The following is a 12,956-nucleotide window of genomic DNA, read 5'->3' as shown; positions in this document are numbered from 1 at the left end:
TTGAAGCCCATACACATACGTAGGTGACAGGCGCTGCGGGCAGCCCACTCATCTCTAGTCCAGGACCTATTATTCAAAATTCTGTTTAATATGCCCTGCACGTGTTTTATCATATATAGGAATGAAAACGTATTGGTTTGTTCAGCTGTTGTAAATCTCGACAAATTATTTACCCCAGCTAGCTGTATTCCAAACAAAATTTGTTTTTGTGGAACTCAAAAATCTATATGCAAATTTTCCGGTGATACTACGAATACAGTTGTCGTCAGTAAAATTTCGTCACGAATCGTAAACGGTAACACGTTTCGTTCGCCCTTCGTTGAATAAATGAATTTTTGCAACAATTTGGTCAAGTCAAAGGAATACAACACTTCGTCAATGTTGAATTACTGACCAAGCAATACAACAATTTTATTCAGGGCCTATTTTTGGATTTTTTTCTGGAAATTTTTCCAAAATTTTCAAAAAATTGCCAAAAATTTCCAAAAACTGCGAACGTCCAAAAACCAAATTTTTCCACCATTTCGAACTCTCGATTATTTCTTGATACTATCAGGTTTTAAATGAAGACGAGCATGATTAATTTGAAAGATGAGAGCGTCAATAATCAAACATAAATCATTGAGAGCCGGCTAAAACCTAAGGCTGAGCTCCGGAGTTGCCAAAACAGTTCGAAATTATGGAAAAATTCGGTTTTTGGACGTTCGCAGTTTTTGGAAATTTTGTAAAAAATTTCCAAAAAAAATCCAAAAATATGCCCTGATTTTATTAGTAAAATCTAGACATGAACTTGCTCCATCAGCATGAAAAAAATTCTTATTGGCATTTATACGGATCGCAGGTGGTAGATCCGTGTAAAAACGTTTTTATGAGTGGGCCAGCTGAAAAACAACTGAAGCAAAATCATCTCTTAATTTCACTGACGTTTCCTGTTCTGATTTTGTGAGAATTTATTGGATTTTTTTGTTGATCTTATTTATTTAGCTACCCTACGCTTATTAAGAGAATATACGAAAAAAATATGGAAAACCCTGCAATAATCTCTGTAAACCCCAATAAACCGGAAAGTAATTGTCTGGCTGAATTTTCGACTATTTGTATAGTGTACCTTCACGCCTCTATCAATCAGAACAGAATAGAAATCTTTTCAAGAAGAAAGTAAGTTTATAATCTCACCGGTAGATCATTTACAATCCAAGTTAAATTCGCCGCTGGTTTCGAATGTTTCGACGTACAATTTGCCCTCAAACTATCGCCAACTCGATAACGTGGCCGTATACCAACAATAAACGGACGATGTTCAGGAACTTCTGCACAGAGGAAGAGAGAATAACAAACAAAAAAAATATTATTTAATGTTCTTTTCATTAGTTTCCTGTTCTATGCGAAAACTAATTTTCAATTGCTAAATAGTTGCACAAGAAATAAAAGTTGCTTCCTTTAAAAAAGTTTTTTTTTATGTATCTAATCAAAATTCGAAAATAGTGCATTTCCATCCATTAATCTTAATTCATAATTTTCAAAAGTTGGATGGGAAAGTTTTTCAATGGAATGAATCTATATAATATGCATCCCCCTTTTCATACACAAAACAGACACACCCTAAAATTGACTTGTTTTCAAAACTTTTCATTGATTCCGTTCTGTGTGTCAGAAATTTCACAAAACATATTTTGTACACAAAGAAGAAGAAGCAAAAAAAATTCACAAAATTGATTTGTTTCATGTATATGATTGGGAATGTTATTTCTGTAAAAATATGTGAATTTATCAAAGATAGCAGTGTGTTTATTGCAGCCGAATATATCTATACGTAATGTACTGTACGGCTACACATTGCATTTATACCATGACTTGGTAAACGTAACAAAAAAACGTCTACAAAATATATTGGAATAAGGACACACAACACATATATAAATGTGTAATATGGGTTTCGGATCCATACAGTAGAATATGTTCGGGAACTTTATTCGTAATATTAAATTTTAAAATAACTTATCAATTTATTTATAAAGTTATACTGACGTAACTCTAAATCATCTCTCTATTTTCGTAAATATGTAAGTGCAATATGTGGTTATATCGACATCAGTGTGTACATGCATGCCATACATACCATGTGTGGCATTGCACACGTCTAACCACGAAAATGATGTTATGCAAAAGTTTATTTTTGTCGTAAAAATTTTTCCACTTACCCACTACTTCCAGATCTCCAGATTCGATTAGGGTATGAAATGATGGTGCATCGGCACTGACTTCACACGAATACTTTCCAGTTACCGATGGTTGAACGGATGACAGTGTTAGGCGACTTTCATCGGACAATGAACGCTGCAATATTTGTTAAATTGATTTAACATGAAAATCGTTTTTACAAACGTATAGTGCTTGTTGTATAGACTGGGGAATAGATATATCGATGTATATAACGCTTTTCGATGTTCTAGATTAGTTTTGTTGTCAACAGTTTTTATTCGTTTAGAATATTCAGACTGAATACGCAGCTTTTAGACTGATATTTGAGGCAGACAAATAATTATAGATACTCAGCCGGATTGAGTGGAAAATCATCAATTATCACAATCAAACAGTTTTCGAGTCAGGCTAAGAATTATGTGATCAACAACATATTTATTATCGATTCTGTTACTTCTTTTCCAGTTCTAAGTGTCAAGTGACGCTCGAATCATTTACTCCTTACATCAAATCTACGTCGTGTCTAAATAAGAGATCTAACCAATATCTTTTTGCTTATTTTGGTTGGTTTTGTCGATAACAGATGACCTTCAAAAAGGTTGATAAAATTCGTTAATGGTAATTGCCTCAGTCGATGGAAATGCGAGTGGAAATGCACGTCAATGTATGCAGACAAAATCTTCAATCATTTGCTTTGAGGTGGTAACCCACATGAAATTCCTTACACTTAATAAGAGTGTCAGCAAAGATGCCATCCAAGGATCAAGACAAATATTTTTTCAACGGCTCTTTCAGCATCAGCATAGACCTCCAACCTAGACCGATTTTAACACACGTATCAGAAGCAAATGAGTTCTTGTACGACAGGAAAGGGCAATCAAGTTTCAGCCTAAGTATGTTTCAGCTGATTTTAAGTATTTTTTGCATGAGTGAAAGCACATTTTGGCTGAAGTTTGATTAACCTATTAACCTTTACTGTAGTCTACCTAAATAATTCAAACGTTATATTTGAATTTAAAAAAAAGTCAATTGGAGCTAATTTTGATATGAGCGGCCATCGGATGATATTTTTAATTTAAAAAAACAAGTAGATCTACAACAAAATACAATTTAAATTTTCCACTTTTTTGGTTCGAAGACCACCAGGATTGAGAGACATTATCTAAAATTAGTTACCAAGGCCAAGGCCATAACATGGAAATAAGCTTAAAATTAATCGAAACTCATGAGCTTTTCCATTTCCTCAAAAGTGTATGTGTAATCGAGATGTGTTTCAATGTGATTTCATATGGTTTGTATTTGTGAATTGAATAATGTTGACAACAAAAAACAAAACAAAATAAAAAATCTATGCTAAGTTCATCGTCGCAATTTTTAATTTATAAGTCGACCTAGAATTGCGCTTCTGTCGTTGATATCAGATAACAGCCGTTTCTGAAAGTTTGGTTAGATGGACAATCGTCTATTTTCAAACTTCATATCGGAATTTCATCCAGCTTTAAGTAAAAGAGTAATGAATTTCCTGGTGAGGAATGGGATTCTTAGAATTGTATAGGCTTCAAAAAAACTTTTTTTACACTTGTTGAAACTCAATTTTCTTGAAGGTAAGAATTTTTCGTTGAATGATTAAAGTTGGAACACATAGCCATTTTTTACGTTGACAACAAAGTTTCTTCTAATGGGATATATTATAAAAAGAGTTTATCAGAGTTTGTTCTTGATGAAATTATGAAATATTTAAACTACTGTCAGATGATGTCAGACTCCGTTTTTGAATGTTAATGGTCTGAGTGTTTACTGCTATCGACAGCGACGACAAAATTAAGTGAATAGATCTGATTAGCTAGTTTTTTTTACAGCAAAGTGTTTGTTCAATAAATGAAGTAAAAGATTTTGTATTAAACATTTAAATGACACTCTGAGCAAACGAAGTAATAGATCTATTTAATCAGCTAAAAATCCTTACATACTTCTTCAACACGTCACAAGATGTTACGAATAAAGAACCTAACTTGACTAATATGGTAAGTTTGGAATGTGTAACTAAAGAATAAGGTAAGTCAAAAACGGTTTTTTCCTAAATTTTTTTTGATGCAGAAATGGGTTAAAAAATGAAAATAACGATACTCGCGTCTCGTCTTTTGACGAAAAGCCTTGAAACCGAAAATATTTTTCACTTTACAAATTCCTAAAATATGTGATTTGCGCCATTTTCCACTCAAATTCCACATACAGTATGAAGTTTGCCACTTTCACCTTTTCACTCATTCACCCATCGTTCAATGGATTTTTGTTTTGACAAATGTCAAATCGCAACAGTTATTTTTTAATTTTAATCCAGGTTGAGTTGAAAGTTTGTGATATTTCGGTAAATAGGAAGTGATTTAGTTTAATTTTTGGACAGGATGCAGTTTAGTGTGTGCATTAATTAGTGTCCCAAATAGAAGTGACGAGAATTCTCCGAAATAATTTTAATTTCAAATTGATTTCCTTAAACCGTATTTGTGATCAGAAAATTTCATTTTTACTGAACAATTTAACGTTTTTTGTGCAATCCAATATTAAATCTTCGAGATTCATGTGAATAGCAGCCTCCTGAATTAAATTTTTTGAAGAAATCAAGTAAAAAATATTTTGCAATTCAGGTAAACAAAACTTTTGACAAGACTACTGTGAAGCTAGCCGTAAGTTACACAGGTTTGACAGGTTTGCGGAAATGCTTTCTTTTATTATTGTGCACGTTTCCGGTAAAATAAAATAGTATCGAAGCAATCACTCTTAGATGGCATCATCATTTTATATACATTAGCATACCTTAATAAGGTATGAAAAGTTGTTTTTAACCGACCTTTACACATTAGAAGAAGAATTATTACAAAATCCTTCAAGTACACTCCGAGCAAAACAAGATTCGAATCAGTAGAATTGTCGTTCTACTTGTTCAAAAATCATATCATAGCTTATAACCTTATTTAAGCGTAAAACTGACTACTCTTGAAGTAACGAACGGTTTTAAGAGCAATGTGTGGTCATCTGAAATTATAGCTGATTATGACTTTTTACAAAAAAACAAAAGCTAATAAACTTTGAATAAGAAATTGCATTTTTCTCGTTAGTTTAATGAAAAAGTGAAAAGTCTAGCTCTATGTAAATTTCACTTTTTGCCAAGCTGGTTCAACTATTACAAAAACTCAATTTTTAAATCCTAACTAACACATTTGTGTACGAGAAATGCGCACAAATGTAGGCTATAATTTCAGATGACCATCCAATCTTAATCGATTCGTGAAATTATAGATTTTACTATTGCTTCATTGCCACCAGCGTTACACTGGCAGTGTCAATGTCCGTAGAAATAACAAAGGTACACACATTTACATGTTCAGTGAATTTATAGCATTTCCTACTTCCTCAACAAAAACAAAAAAACACGACGTTGTTTACAGAATGGACTGTTATGAACCGAAATAACAAAATAAAAACAAATAATTTAACACCGAATTCATTTCGGTTGAAATTATCCAAAAATGAATACAATTTGTTTACTTCTGAAAACTTTTAGTCTGCAACACATCAACTATATTGCCCACAACACAACAACAACAACAATAAATAATATTCCCATTTTATATCTTGTTTTATATATTATTCTAAATGTCATAAGCTTTACCTTATACCATAAATAATGTACAACTATATTGTAGAGCGAGGGAGATGCTTTTATACATACACATACACACAGTGTAATGTATCAAACTCGCTTTAAACGATTCACAACATGAGTATCGTTCCACGCGGGGTTATATGGTTACACCTTACTCACCTCTTTATGAGTGTTCATAGATATTTCCTCTTCATATGCACGTATGAACGTATAAAACGTACTATCCAGAAAATATTCGCCAACGTACTTACAAAATAGCAAAGATGAGTGTTTATTGTATAGTACTCGGTTATCCTCGAGCACTACTTTTCTATTTATATGAATACACCAGTACCAGCAGTATAATATCCTATGTGTAACAGTGTAATCTTTATCCTATAACTATAACGACCGTAATAGTTCCCAAGGCAGCTTTTTGCTCGATTATTTGCCAGAGAATATACATAAAAGTTTTCAGGTGAATTTGAATACACATTTTTCGTTTGAACATTCTTGATATGTTTAGTATGTTTATCATACTAGTATAAGACAGAAAAGAAATTTCACCAGCTGGTTGGTGTAACGCTATTTGGTATTGTTTTCAACGAAGAAACTACTTTATTAGCATTATTAGCGTTAAGCGTCTGGAGAACTACTTCAAAAGTATTTTCAGATACAGGTTTCAATTCAACATTGATGTTAGTAGCACAATGTAGTCAGTAGTATATTCTCCTTGTTACCCAATTTGCCGTTTTTATCAAATTCATTTAATTGTATTCAATTAACCTTTCACAGACGGAAAAAATATCATGTCAAATCGATTGACTTTACTTAAATTTTTCTGACAGAAGCGAAATTCGACATATTTTTTGATTTGGTATTTGTTTTGGTTTGTAATTGATTGAACAAGAATTTCGTTGAACAAATAAAAATTTAGATTTTAAGTGATAATGATTAATTGGATTAGTTATTTAGATTTTAATTTTCTGAATTTTTGTTAGGCACGAGCTCGCAACCAGAATGAGATACTAAAATAATCTTGATTTTCATTTGCTACACAGATTTTGTGTGGAATCATTTACAAACCACAACAGATCCCACATCAAATAACAAGTCAAATTTCACATTTCTCTCCCTGTAGAATAAACATTTTCACATTAGTTGCTCTAACACGTACACTTGCGGAATTTTGAAAACCGACACATTTTCTGTTTCGTGATTTACTGTTTTTTTGTGAATTTTGCATATATTTTTATATGGAGAAATCAGAAACTCAAGTAAAACACAGAAATAGAAAATTTGTCGGTTTTCAAAATTCCGTGTGTGTATGTTACTATATAAAAGGAGAGTCCAGGTTGAGTTCATGATTTATTTTTGTTGTTGTCGGCCGTAAAGTTAGAAGTACTTATTATATCTATTCAGGACTTGTTTTTGGAAATTTAAATTCTAAACAATTAAAAAACAATCCCAATTTTTTCACATTTTTTCGAAACCTTTGAGAATTTTTTTTCGAAATTTTTCGGATTTTTCAGAATTAAAAACTCACAAAAAATGAGTCCAGGTTCAACCAGACACTGTCTAGTTGTAAGCAAATTGTGCAAATATTTTATCTCCAATATCGTTTGTATTGTATTAGACCGTGGAACCATGGCGTACACGGTCGTCTCTGAGGACAACTGGCACTCTATATCATAAACTTACTCGTAAAAACTTGCGGTTCACACTGTCATTACAACACACACACACACTTTATATCGACAATAAACAAAATAATTAGCACAAAAGCTTACTCCAAAAACCGTTTTACAGTTGTTTGAATAGCTTGCAGATGACCCCAACGAAAATAACTTCCAATGTGTCCTAGTGGAACACTTAGCATTGTTTTTTTATATCAACGACACTTTGCGTTGCCAGTATGAAGTGGTATTTTGTTTTATGGTTGCGATAAAACCTAGATTGGAAAAAAATCGTCCCAACTTTTCTTGCAGAAAACAAATTGCATAATAGGTTTCGGGTCGATTTTGAATAGTCGGTTCATTTATTTGTCTGATGTTGCGGAATAAAATTCGAGTTAATATATTGGTGTGCTTCAAGATGGACTGAAAAAAAAGGAATTTTCCTAAAACTGATGAAGTTTGCTATTTTAAAATAATCTGCAGCTAATGAGACGCGGTTGTATCGTATCTAAAATAATAAAATATTAGCAAACTCATCTCAAGTTAATTGATTTGGTGCTCGATGCTATTCGCTATTAAATATAAAAAAAGTCACACGCCACACGGCACGACTTTCCGATGTCTTACTTACAATCAAAAATCGTAAAAACAAATTCAATTTCTTATCGAACGTGAACGAACACAACCTATAATTGCATTATGTTTAATCCTCACGTAAAACGAAATAGAACCACCTCTGTCATTACGGTAACGACGCAAGTCTCAGCGTCGTATATATATATATATATATATATATATATATATATATATATAAACAAAACCGCAATGAGTTTACAACCCTCCATTCGGACTGTGTGTTGTTTCGAATATAAACATAGAAAACAGAAGCCATGTGATTGGCCATAACATAAAAGAATAATAAAAGACGATGGATAAAAAAAAACATGTGGTCAATATAAATGTAGTCATATAAAGCAAATAAAAATAACAACACACTGGTCGAGTACAAGATTTTACTGTACACATCACTGTTGTGTTTAATACGTCTATAAGGGTACTTCAATGTTAATACATACTTATACTTCACACTTACCTCAACAATTATTCCATTAACGGAAAATGTTTTCATGGCCGGATTCTCTTTGGGCGTGTAGCGATAAAATTCGCGCCGACCCTTGTACCTGAAAATCGTAGAAACGATTTTTCGTTAAATTACAACATTAAGTGATGTGCTTTGGTGGTGCGGCTAAAAATATATACAAAAACCTGAAACCGACGGCACTGTATTTCTTTGAGGATTTTCCAAATAATTTTGAGCCTCTTTCCACCATACAGTTTTTCGATATAGTTCTAGTTTCAACAGGTTATATACGTATAGGAATTGATAAAGTTAAAAAAAAGTTTAGCACTTGTGCAAACCTCGCTCGAACGATGGATCGACAAAGACGAATTTGAAACTAAACTAAACAAGAAACTATTGATCGGATGGATTACTTTCAGGGGATTGTGTATCTTAAGTAAAATGTACTACCGATATCATCGTGTTGTAACAATGAACATTTTTTTGGTTTCGAGCAATCAGAGGGTTTTTTTAAAAAATAGGGTAATGACACCGATTGTAGGTCATTAACGAACAATAAAACAGAGGTCCTAGTGATGTCATTGTATGCGTGACTGTGTGAGCAAGAGAAAACAGGAGCTCGTAACTAAAATAAAGGGGGCTTGTAACCAGTGCCGTTACCCTAACGAAAGCAAAGGTCTTTCAGATACACCTCTATAAAGTATCACTAACATTCATTGCATCTATCTATTCAAATTAACGACATATTGTTCAAGTATGTGCGAAATTGACGCGCAAACATTGTGGGATATCCTTACAAAGGTAAGACTTACTACATTCAAGACATAAGTGTTAAATTTGCAAATAAAGTACATCGTGTTGCAACTTTTCCATTGTGGCGTCACCTGCCACTAAAAAAGAGAAGAACAAATGACTATATCAGGGTTCGGAGTAAAAGCTCATTAGTGTGAGGTGTGAAAATCCTAGATTTTTCGAGATATTCTTATTTCCCAAAAAATGTTTTTGGGAAAATTTGGAAAATTTAGATTTAAAAAAAATGTTTGCCAAAAGTAGTCCCTTAAAAGCGCTATTCACTAAGTACTTAACCTTAACAAGTTATGGGCCCGAAACGATCAAAGCTTTTGTAAGTCATAGACTATTTTCTTAATCACAATTATTCCAACCACAATCAGTGGTAAAACGGTAGCCATCGTTTCAATTTTGTTTGTGGCATAAAATACAGCTAAGCATTTTCATGAAATGGAATAACGTGCAATAAAGAGACTGTAATAGAGTAAAATAATGTGTACCTACCATTTCACCGAATATAAACTATCGCCTTCCATGTCATAAAGACAAATTAATTCAGCATTATCACCTCTTTTAACGGCTGCAGGAACCGTCACACGGACGTCACGTAATCCATTAACTGTAACTGTAAGAAAAATATATATTATTTATAAAATAAAAATAAAGGAACCAAATTAACAAATTAATTGTTGTCGAGAGAGAGCGAGAATTCACGCTATAATTTTATTGCATTTTTTTTTATTTTCCGAACGAATTAAAAATGCTGGTCGTTTTTCAATTAAAATTGTCTATGGATACGTTATTTAAATTGAATGTTATCCAGTTTTATTTTTACTGCAGCTTATTTTTTAATGGGTCGCATTTGATTAATTCGAGACGCTTTAAATTTATTTTAATTTCCGTTTTGTTTTTATTCGCCAAACGTAATTTACATTTCTGTGTATATTGACTCTAATGATGCATTAACACGACTTCTATCACATAAAAATGACAAGCAACCTTAATAATCATTTGTATATGATGGCGAAAAATGTAAATGGATACCTTGTGGCATGGCGGCACTTTCTCGGATATTTTGCTCATCGCATTCATTTACAATATTTGGTTGATAAGCTTTGCTGACTTTAAGATCACATTGAAGAACTGTAAAGTACACTTTACAGACCACTACATAGGTAGTATCTCCAGCTAACATGTAAACGGAGTACCCACACGCCAAGCAGCTGTATAGTGTATATGTACAGTGTATAATGTACTATTACTACATTTTTTTTTGTTAAAGCCGATTATTACGGATGATTGCAATCAATCGATGTACAAAGAGTTTTTTATTTGCATTTTGTTACTGCAATATTGAAAACGCAAAAAAAATGAAACAAATTGTTCAATGGTGAATAATTAATAATTTCTGAGTTTATTGGTGTTGATCCATTCATGTAATTATCACTAAACGAACTCACAAATATTTTGTTGACGGAAAACGTTCCCGGGAAAAGCAAAATTTCAGAGTGGCTTTGACACTTGTAAGGCCCGCCATAGACTGTGTGCCCAAATTGTGGATCATCGAAAACTTTGTCCAGTCCCAGGCATGTGGTCGAGGTGTTCGGAGGTTTTGCGGAAAATATCTCGAAAAGTTGAGAGTATTTTTGCAAAAGATGTTCTAGTGCAGAATTGTAGAATGTAGAGCGTTAAAAACTCTACAAAACAGCCGAAGATGCCGTTGGTCGAAAAGGTGTCCCTACCCAGATTGCCTAACATCGAAAATTTGACCTTTCAGAATTTTTCTTAAATTACCTGATAGACAGTGGATTATGTTTAGCTTGTGGTGTGAGGTTGTAGTGGAGGGCAAGTACTACCAGCATACCAGGCGTGTCCCTATCGGCGAAACCTGGGCTGAAACCACTTTTTTTTAACATTTTTGAATGGATGATTTTAGTGTAGCCACGTCGACCACAGACATTTGTGGCGAAAAAGATTTTGATTCAATTTATCATCTTTCAAATTCAAAATTTTCGCTATTTCCATAGAGATTTTTTCACAATTTTTGGCAATTCATAGATTCATAGCAAAGTCTGTCTCTCTCATTCTCATGATTTTACCGTAATTCAATCAGTTGATATAATTAAATATAAATAATTGGCGTTGAGTAAATAATTGAAGTCGAGTGATTGGTTTTCGAAGCACTATCAATTATACTTTAGAGCTGATTTGCAGTGACAATTGCTGATCAACTTTAAAAGTGAGACACACAAGAAACGTTGATTTTTTTCAATTATTTAATTCATTTATTTATGTTGAAATTGCAGTCTCGCCACTAGCGTAATCAAATAATCAAGAAAAAGAGTTCTCTATTCCCTTCTATTCACAAGCCTTTATGTTTTTAATGTAGCAGAATATACAAAACCAAAAAGAAAAACGTTTGCCATAAAAAAAGAAAGAAAAATAAACGAAAGTGGACACCAAGGAAAGCTTGTTAAATCAAAACGCAAAACCGCAATTAAAATTCAAATTATGCTTAATATTACATTCTAACCAATTTACTTTATTTTGTGGGAACATCGCACGTATAATTAACTGATTTAATTGTACCGTGAAAATTTCGTTTATTTTACTAGTTATCACTGTCACTATGTAAATAAATCGAGCTTTTAGCCTGTGTGTATTTTAGCATTTCAACTGATAAACATCAGGATATCAAATGATGTGCGAGAATTAAAACAATACTGAGTTGAATACGTGAGCGTGGTAGATAGATTTATGTGATTATTGCATGATATGCATGAACATTGAACAATACTACAAATAATAGTCTCGAATGAAATTTTTTTCCTCGCAATATTCGATTGTATTCTATTGAACGATTATACTATGTGCACGTACAGTGTACATTCATCTATACTCCATAATATTTGACAAATATTTTTAGAGTTATTAACAAATTGGAGTGGACGGGATTCATTATCCAACATCGGGGTATATCGAGTCGAAATATCTCTCATGTTATTTGTGACACAATTTATTGTATGTGAGCACACATTTTCAGTGAAGAGGGTGTGAGGGGGAACTGGGGAGGAATAACAAACGAATTAATTTATTTTACATAGTCACAAATAACTAATTTGTGTTTAATGTACTCGAATACTCTCATCGATTTATCGCTATCGCTATCGTAATCTTGAATTATTAATAAAACCGTCATTCATAGAATTTAAATGAGTCATTTTCATTTCAGTTTTATATCTTTTATTTAAATCAGTTGACTAATTGATATTCCGTAATTCCGGCTAAAAATGTGAATGCACTGATATTGTGATACGTGAATTATATGCGATGGGAAATATAGTATCAATCTGCACGTAAAAGTATTTATCAATAGGACAAATTATGGATGTGGAGACCCACCAGAAATAATTTCCTTTCATAATTTGTCGTATTGTCAAACGACTTCTTTTCAAAGAAAATAACTGAAACAACTAAGCTTTGCGTTGCCTACGTAGAATATACGTTATATTAGAATCTGTTTTTAGTTCCACTTTCTTCCACAAAGTAAAACGGTTGTAACGAA

General features: G+C 32.7%; 1 protein-coding gene across 4 annotated transcripts in view; it reads right to left on the bottom strand.

Moving 5' to 3' along the window:
• The window catches only part of LOC119066303, a 60,513-nt gene that overhangs the window by 5,913 nt on the left and 41,644 nt on the right, over nt 1-12,956 (bottom strand). For all 4 annotated transcript variants that reach the window (XM_037168685.1, XM_037168686.1, XM_037168683.1 and 1 more), the window contains exons 3-6: nt 9,896-10,016; nt 8,615-8,702; nt 2,202-2,337; nt 1,177-1,310 (exon numbers count right to left, since the gene is read on the bottom strand). In XM_037168685.1, the coding sequence (XP_037024580.1) occupies nt 1,177-1,310; nt 2,202-2,337; nt 8,615-8,702; nt 9,896-10,016 (479 nt within the window). The remainder of the gene's footprint in view (nt 1-1,176; nt 1,311-2,201; nt 2,338-8,614; nt 8,703-9,895; nt 10,017-12,956) is intronic.

This window comes from Bradysia coprophila, chromosome IV, assembly GCF_014529535.1.
Source record: "Bradysia coprophila strain Holo2 chromosome IV, BU_Bcop_v1, whole genome shotgun sequence".
In the NCBI taxonomy this organism is placed as follows: Eukaryota; Metazoa; Arthropoda; class Insecta; order Diptera; family Sciaridae; genus Bradysia; species Bradysia coprophila.
This window is presented reverse-complemented; position numbering and strand designations above follow the sequence as displayed.